The sequence below is a fragment of the Capsicum annuum genome, chromosome 12, assembly GCF_002878395.1.
Source record: "Capsicum annuum cultivar UCD-10X-F1 chromosome 12, UCD10Xv1.1, whole genome shotgun sequence".
Classification (NCBI taxonomy): Eukaryota; Viridiplantae; Streptophyta; class Magnoliopsida; order Solanales; family Solanaceae; genus Capsicum; species Capsicum annuum.
Window position 1 is genome coordinate 36,340,360 of NC_061122.1, and position 18,656 is coordinate 36,359,015.

The 18,656-nt window shown below is 34.3% G+C and overlaps 1 protein-coding gene across 1 annotated transcript in view; it reads left to right on the top strand.

Annotated features, from left to right (window-relative positions):
- The first annotated feature begins 1,759 nt into the window (after positions 1-1,759).
- Positions 1,760-18,656, top strand: part of LOC107850510 (ATPase GET3B) — a 43,455-nt gene continuing 26,558 nt past the window's right edge. The window contains exons 1-11 of the mRNA XM_047401547.1: positions 1,760-2,037; positions 3,262-3,551; positions 10,315-10,526; positions 10,640-10,702; positions 10,878-10,988; positions 11,220-11,294; positions 11,392-11,460; positions 11,538-11,603; positions 15,021-15,098; positions 15,185-15,283; positions 15,886-16,020. Coding sequence (XP_047257503.1) covers positions 1,760-2,037; positions 3,262-3,551; positions 10,315-10,526; positions 10,640-10,702; positions 10,878-10,988; positions 11,220-11,294; positions 11,392-11,460; positions 11,538-11,603; positions 15,021-15,098; positions 15,185-15,283; positions 15,886-16,020 — 1,476 coding nt within the window. The remainder of the gene's footprint in view (positions 2,038-3,261; positions 3,552-10,314; positions 10,527-10,639; positions 10,703-10,877; positions 10,989-11,219; positions 11,295-11,391; positions 11,461-11,537; positions 11,604-15,020; positions 15,099-15,184; positions 15,284-15,885; positions 16,021-18,656) is intronic.

Sequence of the window (18,656 nt, forward strand, 5' to 3'; positions counted from 1 at the left end):
TACCTAGTGAAAACCCTTTTCATAAAAAAAAAAAATTGGTTGATATTTTTATGAAACTAAAATTATACTTATATATAAGGGAGGATGCCATAATTTGGTAGTCCTCACAATGGCACTATGGTAGTTTTAGTTTTATTAAAATTCTCTAAAATTGAGACATATGTTGATAAATATTTTTCTCCTCTAAAATTATGACATGTAAATTTATAAGATTATGGTAATTTTAAATTTTTTAAAATCCTCTAAAATTGTGACACGTGATTGGTAAATTACTTTTCTCATCTAAAATTGTGACATGTAGTTGATAAAATTGCTTTTCTCCCTATAAAATTGTGACATGTTGTTGATAAAAATATTTTTCTCCCTCTAAAATTGTGTAGTTGATAAAATTATTTTTTTTCATACATTTCTTTCCATGCTACTTGGGCCTTTGCATTTGGTATATCATAAGAGTATGATAAATTACTCTATTTATTGAGTTTGCCTTTGTGTTTTTAATTGTTTGACTAATTGGTTAATTCTCTTAGAAGTTTTCATTATAATATTCAGTTTTTGGTAAATTACATATTATTTAATTAATTCAATTGATAAATATAAAAATTAAATATCCAATAATTTATTTATATATCATATTACTTATATTTTATGACTTTTATTAACACAGTTGTCAATAACATTAGTTTGTACAATGTTTGACAATACTTATTCAATGACAAAATAAAAAAAAATTATTTTAAAATTATGTTTAGCATGTTGTTTTATCTTCAAAGAATTAAAATAGTCTTGCAAAAATAATATTATACACGTATTTCTGTTTTATATATTTTGAAGAATTTATCTTGTTTATTACTTTTTTTTATGCACCTTTTTGACAGATGAATGTAATATTATGAAATGTTTCATAAAAATGTCAACCAATTTTTTTTGATGAAAATAGTCTTCACTAAGTAGCCTAATCTATTAAAAAATTGATATTCTTCCATTATATAATTCATAAAAAAAAATTGAGTTAGACACATATAAAAAGGGTTAAGATGTAGATAATATATTATATTTTCTTAAATTAAAATTAAGAACTAATTAAGATTGTCACATTATTTTTTCGATGAAATTATTGTAAAATTTCAGTCATGGTGAGGTCATATTATTTTTTCGATGAAATTATTATAAAATTTCAGTCATAGTGACTTTTGTGATGGCCGGAACAAAATAAAATAACTTTTGTGTAATGAATAAAAGAAAAGTAATTTTTGTGTAATAGACACAAAACTAAATGATTATGGATAAATTTACTCGAAGTTTTTCTCAATCCTTACTTTTTTTCCCTTTTCTCCTCTTAATTTCTATTTACTATTTTTTTTTAACTTTGATTTGATTTTAGTTTTATTTTAATTTTTTATAAGAATGATTTATGTAGTTTACTCAACCCAAAATAAAAAAGTATAAACAACATAAATCTCATCCTAAATGAAATTAATTACATAAGATCCCGGATTGATTTTCTCTCTCCCATATTTAGAAAAATACATATACATGTCAATGTACCTCATACGTAACTCCAATGTATGAGGAAATTGTTTCTCTTTAAATTATGGAAATAAAATCAGATTAAATTATTCTCTTACCTTAATAACGACAATAATTAATGTTCTGACGTTGTGGATGCTTAAAAATAGTAACTATAATTCAAATTTAAAAAATATCCTAAAACATCTCTTTTCGTCTTCCTAAAAAAAATTAAAGCCATCGCCGCTGGTTTATGACTGTCACCTCCGTTCACCGCTCCACTCCTCTTCCTCATGCTGCTAATACGCAAGGGCAACCAGCCACCAAGATCGACGGCGTTTCTCGTTCCTCTCCCACTGTCACCACCATGAACAGTCAACGGTGCCTTAATCGCTCCACTCCTCTTCCTCACGCCGGTGTACACGCAAGGGCGATCAATTGCCAAGATCGACGTCGTTTCTTATTCCTCTTCCATTGTCGCCACCACTGGCACCATCACGAACAGTCAACGACGCCTCCACCCCTCTTAGTGTATTTATTTTTTAGTAAAAACTTGCACAGTATTTTATGAGAAATTATAATACATTACCCAGTTTGAATGATATTTTGACATTGTTTATAAAATTTACACGTAGAAGAATGTATTACACATTTTTTTCTATGTATGATGACAGTGTTATATGTATGATTTACACTCCAACAACATGTTATATATGTATGTGAATGTACTATACTTTACTTTCTATGTATGGTGCAAATATTTTCGATTTTATAGTTACGTAAAAGATTTCACATTATATGTATGAGAACGTATTATACTTTACTTTTTATGTGTGATGCCGGCATTATATGTATGATTTACACTCCAACAACAGTACGTGTTATATGTATGAGAATGTATTATACTTTACTTTCTATGTATGATACAAATGTATTCGTTTTTATTATACTTTACTTTCTATGTATGACATTGCAAAAGCAGGTAATTTGATAAAATCATACATGTAATAAAAAAGGAGAAATAATTTGGATATTATAGTTCAAATCAACTTTCAAGTAGTTGATAATAGAAATAATTGAATCTGATTTTATTTCTATAATAATTTGTAATGTATATTATAGTTCAAATTAAGGTATAGAAGAAATAATGGATCTCTCTTTTATAATATAAAACACATCTGAATGACCTAAAATAAAATGCATTATTTGATTTTATGAAAATTTATTATGAAATAAATTATTTTCATAATAATTTGAAATAATAGATCTTGTTTGAACAAATTTAAAAACCTCAAATTACGTAGAATGAAATTAAGCATAAAATAAGGAGTGTAATAATGGAGCAAAAATGGGACTAAAAATAGAGTAAAAATTAAATATTTTGGGATGTATGATGGAGAAGAGAGAAAGTCTAAAAGAAAAGAAATTTTGTGTAATTAATATAAGATTTTTATAGTTATTTTTGAAAGACTGTATTTTACGTATTCCCTCAATTTAAAAACAGAATGATCTACTTTTTTTTTTTTTATTCCGTTTAAAAAAATAATTTTTTTTTAGCAATACTTTAATTTAATTTTCTACATAATATATTTAGGATCACAAAATTAAAGAATATTTTAGTATATTTAACATAATTTTAATTTAAAACTACAAAATTTAATTTAATTTAATTTTTTTTTCAAATTTTATGTTATATCAAAATAGATCATTTATTTTTAAATGGAGGGAGTAATAAGTAATTTTACTTGTCACTAGAGGATTAAAACTCGTTGTTGATGAACCCGAGAGTTTGACCCAAACTTTTCGTCGTCAGTGTCGGAACTCGAGAACGGAAGAGAAGATAATGTACGGTTTCGTGGTTTCATCTTCGGTTTGCACTTTCTCATCAACAAAGCCAATGGAAGTTGTGGGTTACGCCCACTCTTCTAACGGAAATTCTGTCAGAACCACCCGGTACCCATTTTCTCTCTTCAAGTTCCGACCAACCTCCAGCCCGGCTAGTTTCATTTCGTTAAAGAAACAGGGTCCCATTAAGTCTTTGCAAGGTGAATTTCTTCATGTATTTACTTGCCGTCTATTTATGACTGCACATTTTCTGTTTAAATTTTCTGCTTTTCTTGTCGTATTTGTTCTGTGTAGTTACTCTGCCAGCCAATTAGTAGCCATTTTCTCACTGTTGTATTGTTTCTTTCTATTTTTGTTTGAATTTTTTGTGTTTCCTATAGTTGCCAAGGATTTTAATTTGTAAACTAGGAATGAAATGGGAATTTTAATTTGCGACAAAAAAAAAAAAAGGTTTGCTATAAGATATTTAGTTAGTATTCTATTTGCTAATATAAAGTTTGATAGGATGTTCAAAATTGAATGATAACATTTTTCTTTTCTGTTTTAAAGGTTCCCATTAAAGACGTAAAGCAAAATAATGCAGGTGATATCTAACAAATGATAACAAAAATAGGAGTAGTATGATATGGCTATCAAAAACCTTCAAATTTAGCCACTAGAAAGTGCTCATTTGTAAAGACTATTATTGTGAAAAATATAGAAGACTAAAATGGTTGGAGAACGTCTATTAACCACTACTCTCTCTTAATGGGATGTAAGGTCAGAGCCGGATCAAGAATTTGAAGAAGGCGGGTGCATTGTTGCCTCTAAGTACCCCTAACACTGTTTTCAAAGCCTCAATGATATTTGTATTTGCTCGGTCTGATCAATTTTGCATTAGTTTAGTTTTGGCTTTTGATACTCTTTAAGTTAATTCAGTTCAATTTATTTGGTTTTGATTCCATTGAAGATAAAACAGTGATGTAATAAGTCATGTTCAATTTACTCTGTTCATTCTCAACTTCTCACTATACATGGGAAGATTACCTAATGCTTGGTGAAAGATTGATGATTTTTTTTTTTTTTTTGGATGAACTACTTGTTGTATTGATGGCATCAAGATGATGCAGAAATAATATAAATCAGATTAGGGATATTTCCTAGATACAAAAACCTACCGGTAGTTCATTCCATTTCCCTAAGAGAGAAAAAAAGGTTGCCTGCTAAGCCGGAAACAGAGAGCTAATTAATTCTACATAAGGGATAACATCATTTACAAGGGCTAAATTACTCTACCTGAAGAGATTCATCAAACATTTTATTTCAAAGAAGGGTTAGGAGTTTAAATCTCATCAAAACATGTGTGATTCCTTTCTGTCCAAATTCTCTAAAAAAATGCATGCTGGTATCATCTTCTAGATCCTCATGATACACTAAAAACTTACTGGAACATGTTCCACAAATCTGTAGCAATTGAACAATGCAAAAAAGGTGGTTGACTGATTCTAAATTATGCTGGCACATAAAGCATCTGTTTGTTACCTCAGTCTTCTTTCTACATAGATTATCTTGTGTCAAGATTGCTTCTATAATGGCTGTCCATGGAAAGCACATGATTTTTGCTTGTCCTCCAACTCAGCTTCCAAGTCCAGTGTTTTGTCACATCAGTTTGTGCACAGAGTTTACTATAACTTGCTTTCACTGTTGATGACTCCCTGATGAAGCTGCCCCATCTTAGTCATTCATTTGTTTGGGGTTAGCTGTGAGGTCTTTAAGGATTATATAAAGGTCAATGATCTTCCAAGTTTCTAGTCTCAAAAATTTTTCCTGAGGTGAGTGTCCCATGAGTTCCCTATTGTATTTTGAGGGATAGAGGAATCAGGGTCCACCGCTAACTACTTAAGGCTGGGATGAGAATCCGAAGCCATTCGTGTTTCCAGAAGCTCACTAGGTTTCCATTTACAACTGTGAAGCGACATCGAGTAGAAATCATCTCTAAGCTTGTTAACGTGTTTCCAAGGGCCAACACTATGAGAGGATCTCTTTTCCTAGCGTAACAATGGTTTGGTACCCATGCTTGGTAGTTACCACCTTCTTCCAAAGACTTGTAGTTTCATGATCATATCTCTACCACCATTTCATTATCTAGTTGGTGTTGTGTTTAGATCGTCTCAGATAGGTATCAACCTTGTATAAAAGTGTACAATAGTGCATAAAAGGTGTTTATACAAAAGTATGAGCTAAACCAGCTAACAAACTCAAATATATGCTACGTGGAATAGACATAGAATGTAATTTTCCCTACAAAAAATTATTTGTGACTAGTATAGGGAAAAGGGAAAGAGTTTGTAGCTGAATCACCTTTGACCATTTTGCTATATGAAATTTATCTCCTTCACTTTTGCCTTTCCATAGGAAAGGTCGCTTTACCTTGTCTAGTTGGTTCTGTACCTTTGAGAGCAAGGGATAGAATGACATAATATATGTTGTGATACTATCTAGAACACTATTGATTAGACTCAACCTTCCGATGGGTGAAGTATTGCATTTTTCATGTGGCCAATTTTTTCTCCACTTTTTCGATAGCTCATTCCATACTGGAGATGCTTTGCCCAGTGGTAGACCTAAATAGGTTGTTGGGAAAGAGACTATGCCACAACCCATAATTGTAGCTAGTTCATCCACATTTGTAACCTCATTGATGGGATGGATCACACTTTTTAGAATGTCTTGAGATAGCTTCAAAGAGGAAAGATGTAACGTTAAGATTCTGCATTTGGACATTTTAATCCCACAAAAAATAAGGGTAAAGCTGCGTACAATAGACCCTCGTCCTTTAGGTAAATCTACTATTGGTTGAGTTTATGCGGTCAAAATTGGTCTGGACGACCAAGTTGATCGGCATAGTAGTATATTCAAATATTTTGACTTGATTACAATTATACTTTCTATCCTGTGGCTAAAATAACACGTGTCCGTCTTTTTCTATCCATGGCTAATGTCCGCCATTTGTTGCTTTATCTGTTGGACATTAAGAATATTTTTCTACATAGTGACCTTGAGGAAGGAGCTTATATGGATCAATCATTTGGTTTTGTTGCTCGGGGGAAGTCTAACTCTAAATAACTTTGCATGATTGATCTGGTCACTTTATGGTTTGAAATAGTCTCCTCAAGCCCGGTTTGGGAATTTCATCATAGTAATTTAGGAGTTTGGCATGACTTATAGTGAATCTGATCACTCCGTGTTTTATTGGCATTTTACTCCAGATTTGTGTATTTATTTTGTGGCTTATGCTGGTGATATCGTTATCAATGCCCAATGACAATGTCAGGATGATATCACTAATTTAAAGCAACATCTCTTTCAACATTTCTAGACTAAAGACCTTGGCAAGCTAAAGTATTTTTAGGTATTGAGGTTGTTCATTCCACATCAGGTATAGTTATTTCACAACAAAAGTATGCCTTACATTCTTGGGTAGACAAGAATGATGGGGTATAGACCCTTTGACACTCTTGTGCATCCGAATGCCAAACTCCTGCCAGGACAAGGATCACTCAGTGATCTGGGAAAATAAGTTCAATTATCTCACAGTGGCCAGAACTGACATTTCTTTTTCAGTGAATGTTGTAAGTCAGTTTATGGCGAGATAGTCATTGGGATGCGGTTGTCTACATTCTAAGATATATAAAATTAGCTCCAATAATGGACTACTCTTCGAGGAGTAGGATATATAGATTTTGATTGACAAGGATCATCTTCTGATTCTAGATATTGTGTTTTAATAGGAGGTTATTTGCTATCCTGGAAGATTATGAAATAGAATGTGGTTGCTTGATCTAGTCTCGAAGCAAGATATTGAGCAATGACTGTTGCAACTTTTGAGCTAGTTTGGATTAAACAGTTGGTCAGAGAATTAAAGTTGGAGAAATCAATCGTATGGAGCTTGTCTGTGCTAATTAAGTGGCCTTTTTATTGCTCAAAACTCAATGTTTTACGAGAGGACTAAACACATTAAAATTAACTGTCACTTTGCTAGAAAAAAGTTATTGTCAAAAGATATTGTTACAAAATTTGTGAAGCCAAGTGATCAGTTTGCAGATACTTTTGCCAAGTCCCTACAGGTCCTCGAATTAGTTGCATCTGTAACAAACTCAGTACATATGACTTATATGCACCAGCGTGAGGGGGAGTGAGAATAAGAATAGGAGGAATCTTCAAGACTGGGAGGTTAATGAGTTTCATAGGTTACTAGCTCTACTACATCAACATCACAAGCCAGTTGATTGACCCTATACTCTGAAATGGAAGTTGGGGACTAATTGTGTTTCTTTTGTCAAGTCCTTCTATGAGAGGCTTTTGGCGAGGGGGATGGAGGCTTTCATGTAAAGTCGATTTTGATTCCTAAGTTGCCGAGAAAGTGTGCTTTTTCTCATGGTTAGCTGCTAGAGGAGTGATTTTGACGGCTGAAAACCTTTGGAAAAGAAAGTTCATATGCATTAGCTGGTGTTTTTGGTGTTTCTTATGCAAGGAGATGGGTGAGGATGTTGATCATTTTCTACTACATTGCAACCCGACTTCGAGACTGTGGTGGGATAGGTTTAGACATGGTATGTTTTGGATGATGCCTAGATCAGTGAAGGAGGTGCTGTCTTACTGGAAATCTGGAAGAAGCAGGAGAAAGTGCAGAGCTTGGAATGTTGTCCCGTTAGCTTTGATGTGAATCATTTGGAGAGAAATAGGAGGGCTTTTAAAAGGGTAGAAATGACTTTTGGGCAGTTGAGAAGTCGCCTCCGATTCCTTATTTATTTTTGGTGTACCCATGTAGTGCCGGATTGTATAGAGGATTGGGTGTCTTTTATAGAGAACCACGACACCACGTCGTGCTGTAGGTTCTTTAGTTTTTGGTATACTTCTTGTATATGGCCGATATTGGCCCTGTGATTAATGAAACTGTTTTACCTGATTTAAAAAAAAGAGAAAAAATAATAGGAATAGGAATTGTATATAGCGACTTACATGGAAAAAGGATTATAGTGTACTGTCTATAATAGCGCTCAATGTAATAATATAGTTTACACATCTTAATAATATTTTTCTCAGTCTTTACTTCTCACAATGTGAAGATGGTATTCTTTCTCTTGTTCATAATCTAAAAAGAAAATTAACAGTTGTTTGCATGTCACCAATCTATGTAATTTTTCCTCCCGAATAGGAGAGAAAAATTATTGGTTATTTGGGGGGAACATAGTTTGAACCTTCTATAGGCCACCAGCTTCATCAGAAAAAGGAGAGAAGAATTATCGGACTCAAAGTTAAAATTGTTGTCTTCTCCCCAGTTTCCTTCCTCTTTCTGTTGTCAAACCAAACAAGATATGCACAGTTCTACAATTTTCTATTTACTTTCATTCCTTTGCTAGTACTGAAGCAAGTGTCAGATATATCTATTTTCCATGATGTCTTGTACTCACCAATAAGCAGCTTCTCATGGGTTTTCCACCTGTGAGGGGAGACACAAAGAATCTTGATTATAATTTTATGGAAAAAGGTGTAAAGTTGCAAGTTTTATAATTAGCATATATTGATATAGCTGACTGCACCGTATTCCTTATCATTTAAGACCAATCATTCATTGAAAATCTTATTTTTTTCTTTATAATCATCGAATTGAGTAATATGTTTGGAAGCCAGTGAAAACTAAGCTAGTTTGCAGCTCTACGACAGTGACACTAGACACAAGCTTAAAATGATGGAGATGGTTTTCCTTGCAGTCCCAGCAAATAATCTTATGTAGATCACTTATTTTAGTTGAATGCTTGAAGGTGGCAGAAATGCGGATGTTGCGCTGGATGTGTGGACTGACCCGAGGGGATAGAGTTCGGAATGAGACTATCCGGGAGAAGGTTGGTGTGACTTCAGTGGAGTGTAAGATGCGGGAAGCACGATTGAGATGGTTCGGACACGTGAAGAGGAGGGGCATGGATGCCCCGGTCCGTAGGTGTGAGAGGCTAGCGTTGGATGGTTTTAGACGGGGTAGGGGTAAACCGAAGAAGTACTGGGGTGAGGTGATTAGGCGGGACATGGAACAGTTACAGCTCACCGAGGACATGACCCTAGATAGGAAGGTCTGGAAGATGCGAATTACGGCTGAGGATTAGGGCCAGTTCGGGTCACTAGTGTAGGGAATTAATTGGTGGGGGTGTATTCCTGTTATGATTCCGTATTCAGTGTTTCGTGTTCCGTGTTCCATGTTTATTACGAATCTGTGTGCTTTCCTCTGCTTTATATTCCTGCATTCCTGCTTTACTCTGTTTTATATTCCTTATGGGTGCCGTATCTATGTTATGTCATCTGCTGCTTCTGTGCTGTACTATGTGTTTGTGTGATATCTCGTGACTTGAGCCGGGGGTCTTTCGGAAACAGCCTTTCTACTTCATCAGAGGTAGAGGTATGGACTGCGTACATCTTACCCCCCCAGACCCCACTAAGTGGGAATACACTGGGTTTGTTGTTGTTGTTGTTGTTTGCTTGAAGGTAATGCTGATGAATAAGAGTGAAGAGAGAGCCCAGGTTTAAGACATGCATTCAGTGAATATATGTAATCATTCGACAACACTTGCTTAAACAAGGGTGATGGTTATGGCGATATTAGTCAGATCACTATTTTAGTTTGACCATCTGATAGCTGCTGATGAATTTGAGAAGATTTGTCCTTAATTTCTGTGTGGTGTAAAAGAGCCAGTACATGGTTGCACATTCTACAGTTCTGATGTTTTCTCTAGTCTATATGATATACTGCGAATCTTTTCATCCTCAGATTAAGAAAAGTATTGAGTGGTATCTTTCCTTGTAAACTCAATCAGAACTATTTTACTAGAACTCATTTAGAAAACTGTAACTCAAGAGTGATTCACTTCCTCTGCGAGCCATGTCAATTATTATGGACTAGTTAATGTTGCTAATCTTTGTGCTTAATGACAGTGAGAGCAATAGCTTCTCCTGCTGAAGACACTGCTGGATTTGATGAAATGGTTTCTGGCACCCAGCGGAAGTATTACATGCTAGGTGGTAAAGGAGGAGTTGGGAAGACAAGTTGTGCTGCTTCACTTGCTGTAAAATTTGCAAATAATGGTCATCCCACTTTAGTAGTTTCAACTGACCCCGCACACTCCTTAAGTGATTCTTTTGCTCAGGTATAAGATAGTGTTTTCATTGCATTTCAGGCAAATTTCTGAACTTTGTTTCTTCCTTTTCATCCTTTTTTTTGTCTGACAAGATTAATTCAGTCTGTATGTTGTGTCTGTAGGATTTGACTGGCGGGACACTAGTGGCAGTTGAAGGCCTGTATTCTCCATTATTCGCCCTTGAGGTTGTGAAAAGCCTCTTCCTACTTATCTTTGGTGATATCCTTCTTTGAATTTATAATCCAGTATTGCGATGTTCTCCTCGTTGGAGGTCAGGGGTGGGGGTGGCTGGAGATTTGGTACTAAATTGAACAGTGTCATGTTTAAGGCTCATTTAGAACACCATTGTCAATATGTCAGTTAAATCCTGAAAAGGCCAAGGAAGAGTTTCGAAGTGCAACTCAGATAAGTGGAGGATCTGGTATCAAAGACTTTATGGACGGTATGGGCCTTGGGGTGCTTGCTGAACAGGTAAAATTCTTTTCCATTGATTAAAATAAATCTTTGTGAGGTCTCTTCTTTATTAAGAGTTCTAAAAGTGGCATTTAAGTCTTTTAGCTAGCCACATAGAGCTTAGCTTGCACTTACGAGGAGTAATGAGATTGAAGTGCTTCTCTTTTCTGTTTGATTCCATCTGCTTCCTTACTTTCTCCTCACTTGCATTTTTCATTACTAAATTATTCCTATTGTTGCATGTGCAAGCTTGGGGAGCTAAAGCTTGGAGAACTGCTGGATACTCCCCCTCCTGGTCTAGATGAAGCCATTGCGATTTCAAAGGTGCCAGAACTTTTTACACTTAAAGTGTTTGTTCATGTTTTCCATCAAAAGTGTAAATGTTTTCCTTCAACCTAACTGGCTACGATCTTCTTGCCAGGTTATGCAATTTCTTGAATCGCAGGAATATAATATGTTTACTCGTGTAGTGTTTGACACAGCCCCGACGGTGAGAATGACATGATATGTCCTGTAACTATGTTTTGGGAAGCCATTCGGTTCCTAATAGTTATTTGTTCCTCTTAGGGACATACTCTACGGCTCTTGTCCTTGCCGGATTTCTTGGATAAATCAATTGGAAAGATATTGAAGGTAGAAAGTCTGCTCAACTCCATATTTGCTTTTGATGAGAAACTTTCACGAATGCAAAAACATGATAATTTTCTCTTTAAATTGGAATTATGTTTCTTCTATCATGTAATTATTGTTCAGTTGATCTTGTTAGTGTAAATTTATGAAAAAAGTGAATGATATGATCTTTTTTTTAAAAAAAGAGAACCCCCCAATAAAGCTAAACTGGTGCTGACAAATAGTAAATCCCGCAACCAATAGAGATGGTATAATAATGCTCAAGGAATGCAGAAAGACCTTCATTTGTTGTGCTTATAGATTCTCATCCTATCATCCTCTGCATTGTGTTTTCAGTGTGCAATTTCTTGGTTCCGTGGTGATGCTTTTCAAATTGTTTGCTGCTTAAAATTTGTCTTTCTAGGATTGTAGAACACCTTTTCCATCTGCCTTGTATCTATATACTTCTCATGAACAAACACTTGCTCAATGCGACATGTAGTTTCAACCACCTTAGGATTAAGTTGCTCCAATAATGGCTTTTCAATGTAAACTTTCTGAGTACTACAAGAGAGTCAAAACAACTAGAAGAAGAAGTAGGAATGTTAGAGTGAGAATTAAAAATAACCTCATTCAAACTCTCTCTCTACCTCATGATCATTGTCTCTTTATTACTCTCATGATCATCTCTCTTTTCTTTTCTCTTGACCTCACTTAATATCTCATTCTCTTCACACAACACCTTTCTTGTTTCCTCTCTTGAAATATCAGCATGCACTCCCTTACTCCTCTCATTCTTTTCTTTCTCGAAATTTTTTATTGCTTTTTTCACACGTTTTCGATCTTTCATAAACTTGGGATGGATTTAAAGGTATAAGTTTATATCTTCTTTTGTTTAGCTCAAGAGAAACTCTATTCTTTCCCCTGTCTTAAATTGCATTCTTATCAAACTGCCATGGACACCCAAGCATGATATGACAATATTGCGTTGGAATTACATCACAAAAAACATTATCAGAGTATCTCCCAATGGAGAAAGAAATCTTGCATTGCGTAGTCTCCTTAAATTCACCAAATCAGTCAACCTTTGCTGCTTATAAGGAGTAGTGTGTTTAATGCATGTAAGTTCCAACTTCTTCACCACGGATGAACTTGTCACATTAGCACCATTTTCAAAATCAGTAATCATAGAGTAAATATTACCTTTTTATCCCATACCTTGTATGAAAAATACTTCTCAAATCAGTTATATTCACCGGGTTAGGTGGATTTTTGGATGACATCTAATGCATCGAGTCTATCAGAAATCCTTCTAAGTGTCTTGACTATGTCGTTGTTTTGAGTCCCAACATCGGTATCCTTTCCTGTTTGAGACATCTCAAAAATAATATCAAAGAATATTGGCCCTTTTTTTGCGTATTGATCTCTCACTCTCTTGCCCCTTTTCCACTCAAAATACTATCTTTGGCTGGATCCTTTAGGATATATATATAACCCTACTAAGAACAATCTTTTCGAAGTAAGATGTAGAAAGAAAAGAATTTATCAATACTCAGAAATTGGGTTTGATGAGACAAGGAAAAAAGACCAATGTGTGTAAATAGAAAAAATTTCCAATTTCCCCCTCCTTGATTTTCCTTCTTGATGTTGAAACCAAGAACACATACACACACAAATTTGGAGTGTAATTTTTTTAAACAATACCTTAATTTGCAAACAGTTGAATTTTCTCCTTTTTTATTTTTGTTTTTGTCCTTTTATTTTGGCTATGTAGCTTAACAATGAAAAATATATATATTTTTTGAGTTTTTTTTTTATGTTAAAACTCCCAAGATTTTCAAGAATGGAACCTTGATATAACCGCTCTGATACCACTTGATAAAAATCGGGTTACTTGAATATACAAGAAAACAATGCGGAAGCGAAAATACTAAGATTAAAAACAGGAATTGAAAGATATGTGAAATTCGAGAATAAAATTCCCCAATCTGAAGATAAATGCTAAGAATCTTAATTGATTTTAGTATTCAAAAATAGCGGATTAAGACTAATTATGACACTAATAGAGTCAATTCAAGAACGTAGATCAAAAGTATTCTAGACCCCTATTTCGAAGGAACTAAGACAACAATTAGTATGAGACTAATCACCTTCTTTAATCAACTTTAATAGAAACCAAATATATCAAATTAAGAATTAATCTTACCTCTTAAAGAATCGTTCTTATATGGTTGCAAGATAAATTCCAATGAGCCACACACAAAGGTGTAAAGAAGAGCAACTCTCAAATAATTATAATGTTTTCTAATTGAAAATAACAAAATTCAGCCCTATATATAATAAAAAACCCTATCTCAAATAGCATGAGATTCGAATTTCACTTTTATGGAAATAAATAAATTTAGGAATCTTTTAAACTAGAAAACTTTAAAACTAGGAAACCTTTAAACGAGGAAACCTTTAAACTAGGTAACTTTTAAACTGGGAAACTTTAAACTAGGAAAGCAAAAGTTTTCAAATTTAATCAAAACCCATATAGGCCCAATCTTCTTCGTTTGGGCTTGGACTTGAATCATGAAATATGTGTAGCACTTAGCCCATGCTTCTCCATAATTCTTGGACTCATTCTTGGGCTCTTCTTCCATCATAAGCATCTTCTTGATTCACTTTGAAGCCCGTCAATCTTAATTTAAGTGGGCCAGCCTGGATGTTATCAGGAATGACCGTGGAAGTCCATCTGGAAATCGAAGTCCATGTGGACATCAAACGCCCCTTACATGGTGATTTGTTCCACGTGACTGGTTGCAAGAAAGGCTTGCCTAACTCATGAAGTTCTCCACTAAAAGAAAATTTATCTAGCCTCTAGATGTTAATAATATCATGAAAGGGTGGAGACCAACACCCACCTATTTCTTCGTCATAGGTTAAAACTCAATGGGTGATGTCAACGGAAACTAAGGACATGTTGTGCTGCTGGAAAACCATTAGGACTAAGAGTAGACAGAAGAAGTGGTGGTCAATGGCACCAGCTTTCATTTGGTTGACCGTTTGGAAGGAGAGGAGCAACAAATGTTTTGAGAACACTAGTAACTCTATACAGAGAATCAAGCTAAACTATTTTTTATCATTCTATTTCTGGTGTAAAGAGAATTATGAAGTAGATACAGAATCACTTGTAGATGTTTTTGCTTCTCTGTAGGATCTTAGGCATTCTGTAATTATACTACTGCCAGTACCTTCTTGGGACTGAGGAATACAAGTTGCTTCATCCAAAAAAATTTCTCTTCCTTATTAAAGACAACGTTTTGCTGCTACTGAATGAAGGCTCTGGAATTCCTTCTCTTCCAGCTGTCTTGTTATCATAATTCATATTTAAAGTACTCTTGACCTGGTTCAACTCTGTAACCTACTTATGTTCTACTCTGGATAAACTCTTTTCAGTTGAGACAGAAGATAGCTTCTGCCACTTCAGCAATAAAGTCTGTCTTTGGCCAGGAAGGAACGCCCAAACCAGATGCTGTAAGTTTTACATTGTTAGGAATATGTTCTGCTGGGTGTTAATATGCATGAGTCTTGTCAATCTCACATATTTCATATGTGTGCAGGCAGATAAATTGGAGCGGTTAAGGGAGAGGATGATAAAAGTAAGAGAGCTTTTCCGTGACACAACCTCAACGGAATTTATCATAGTAACAATCCCCACGGTAATATTTGATGTCTGGTGTTGTGCAGGTTTTTCTAAATCTGTCTGATCGGGATCTATAAGTATAAGCCAGTAAACCACTGTATACGGGGTAATTCCTAAGAGGGGGAGAATCACCATAGTATTTGTTTACGCTAAGTTTTAAACAGTGGCTTCCAAGGTTTGCATCACATAACAATTTATTTTTGTCTCAGAGTTGAGCTTAAGATTAAAAACTGACGTGTACTTCTTGAGATATCAGTCGATTAAATTTTTACCTAGTGGTATGTTTTTAGTCATTCTTTTGACTGCAAAAGGATTTCAAGGCAAAGATGCAGTTTCCTGTACAGCGTAGAACTAACCAAACTCTAAATTACCCCACAGAGAAACTAAACCTACTCCTGGTTATCTGCCAACTACAACAAGTCTTAAAGTTCAGAAAAATTGCCTGAACTTAACATTTTGGATTACAAGAAGTTTGCAAATTTTGTTAAAGAAATACAGTTAGTGTCAACTTTTAAAGTGCAAATATCTTGGTTTTGTCACCATATGAAAAGAAGTGAGCTGCTTATTGACTCGTGTTTCTCATTGTGTTTCCGGTGGGCGTCACCATATGCTGTTTAGGTTATGGCAATTAGCGAATCATCAAGGTTGTGTGCTTCCTTAAAGAAGGAAGATGTTCCTGTTAAGAGGCTTATTGCTAATCAGGTCCTTCCGCTATCAGCCTCAGATTGCAAGTTCTGTGCAATGAAAAGAAAGGTTTGAACATCTTATTCCCATCTCTAATCTTTGCTGTTTGCATTTTTCTATTACTGGTGACACGCTTGGGCTCAAACCTCTAGGTTGCTTGCAACACCAAGTACATGCAATTATGAACTCAAGCTATCAATTTTAATCATATGAATTGTCATTCATCACAACATATTGCTCCTACAAATTAATATACATTGATATTGGTTGTTTTATGCTGCCACCTATATATTGAAAAACCATGTTCTTCAATTATTATCAAGAAGTAAATGCGGAATAAATAATCAAAAGGACTTTTATGTGGAAAATGCCTCGCTTTCACGGGGTCAAAAACCACGATCTACCCCCATAGGCTTTTCTCCCAAATTTCCACTAGATTTGAGCAACTTTTTAGGTTACAACTCTATAGCCAATGGACTACATTGTAGCACTTTTTCCCTCTACAATTCTATCTAATTGTAACTACTACTTTCAAGACTCTACCCAGTCTTGAAAGCCCTTACAACTCAAACACCTACTACAAGTCTATGAATGTAGAAGGTTACAATTTAAGCTCAAAGAATCAAACTAGACAACAACAACTGTAATGATAAATCTTGATAGAAAAGGTTCTTCACGCTGCCAATTGACTCTTTCTCACATGAAGACACTCTGAATAAATTCTCTCTGTAAGTGCTCTCTTCTTGTTGTGTGGTTGTCTTCAATAGCATCAAAGCAATGCTTTATATAGGAGTAGGAATGACCTGTTCTTGCTCTCCTAATGCTTGAAGAATAAGATTAAGAATCCAAGAACCTAATCCATGTCTGACCTGGTTTTTATTGGTGCGTCGGCCTCTTTTGTTTTCTCCTATTTCTGAAGTTCTTCCCTCATGTGCAGATATGGTAATACTTCCATCTTGATTTCTTGTTCCTTATTCCATGTGATTTAGCCATAATCCCAATTCCTCATGGGATCTGCTTGGCGCCTCATTAACAGTCTACTGTGAGGGACCTAGTTTCTTCACATCTTGCAGCGTACTTCTATAGTTAGCTCTTGCAGTAGACGTATTAAGGAATTGATTCTTCAGTATTCGGCATAAACACTATCCCTTCTTATTTGAGACATGTTTAACATCTAGCTCTTGCATCATGTTTGTTACGTTTGTTAATCATCAAAACTCCGAATGTGGAATAACTCATGGCTCCTAGCTCATAGCCCAACAGATATATTATCGAGCACCTTCGCTACACACAGTTTATAAATTGGCTCCATATATCATATCCAACAGGTTAAACAATATTGACTTCGCTCCTCTTCGGGCATTCTCCCTGTTTTTCTTTCCAATTCATGATGTGGAAATCCCAACTCTCTTTTTTTTCCTTAAAAAAATTTATGCAGTTAGTTCTCTTATTAAAGATTTTTTTGTTTTGTTTTATGCTGTACTACACAGCTGAAACATTTTTGACAATTTTCAGTTTCAGTCTATAAGAACAGGAAGCAAAACAGAACTAATATGATAATGTTTACCGAGAAGTTCCTCCATGTAGAAGATCACTTTGTTTTCTTTAAACTAGTTTAGTGTACATTCATAGCACGTGTGCATCACATCAATAAGTAAAATATGCGTACAAGATGAACATGTTTGACGATAGGTTTTTCAGTTCAACTTATCAATTTTATTTTCCTTATCATTTTAGTAGTGTCTTAGTTGTTTGAATGTTAAGTCGAATCTTTAGTTAGTTTTCCGACCTCTCATAAAGTTGTTCTTGGTACAGTACTTATCTGCAATTTTAACAAGTCAATGGAGTTCTGACAGAGACCGCCTCACGTAAATATTCCAAATGATATTATTTGATTTTAATAAATCTCTTTATTAAACTTTGACTGGTTTTAGTTTTCCTACATGAACCGTTTGTAAGACTCCAATCGAAAAGAGCCCTTTGATATGATAAAATCTTAAATAATATATTTCGTCTTCTCCAAGGTTAGAGATATTTATAGAAAATGAGGATAAATAGGTTTGTCTTAAAAAATAAAATACTTAGTGTGAGTATTAGATAGCTTACCAATAATAATTGGACCAATGATTTTCGCATTAAGTTAATATTTATGTAATTAGTTATTTCATCAAATTTTATAGAACTTAACTACTGCATATAAATATATTGCATGCGTGTTATTCATAAATATGCTATGACATCCTTAAATATTTAACTTTTGAAATTTAATCTATTAAATGATGCAATATAAATATATATCCCGGTAATCAGAATTTTGATAAAACTTTTTTTGGGTTAGTGTGTATTTGTGGCCATACGCACATTGTATCAAATTAATAATATGAACCCAAAAAAAAATAGAAGTTTAATCTTTTGGAGAGAGTATTATATTATTCACGTCAAAACAACAGAAAAGAAGATCAATTAAAGAAAAATATATTGGTTAAAATAGTTGTCTGTTTATTTTTTTCTCGGTTGGTTCTTATTCTTAATTTTTTTTTCTTTTGTTATTTATACGCCTATTCTTAACATGGTGAAGAAATTTATGTGTTGTAACCGATGGTACATAAAATTTTTATTTGTTCATTCAAAGTTCACCAAAATTATATGTAAGCTAAGTGCACATCGTGTGTAAAAGTTCGCCTAAATTCTTATTGGTCCATATC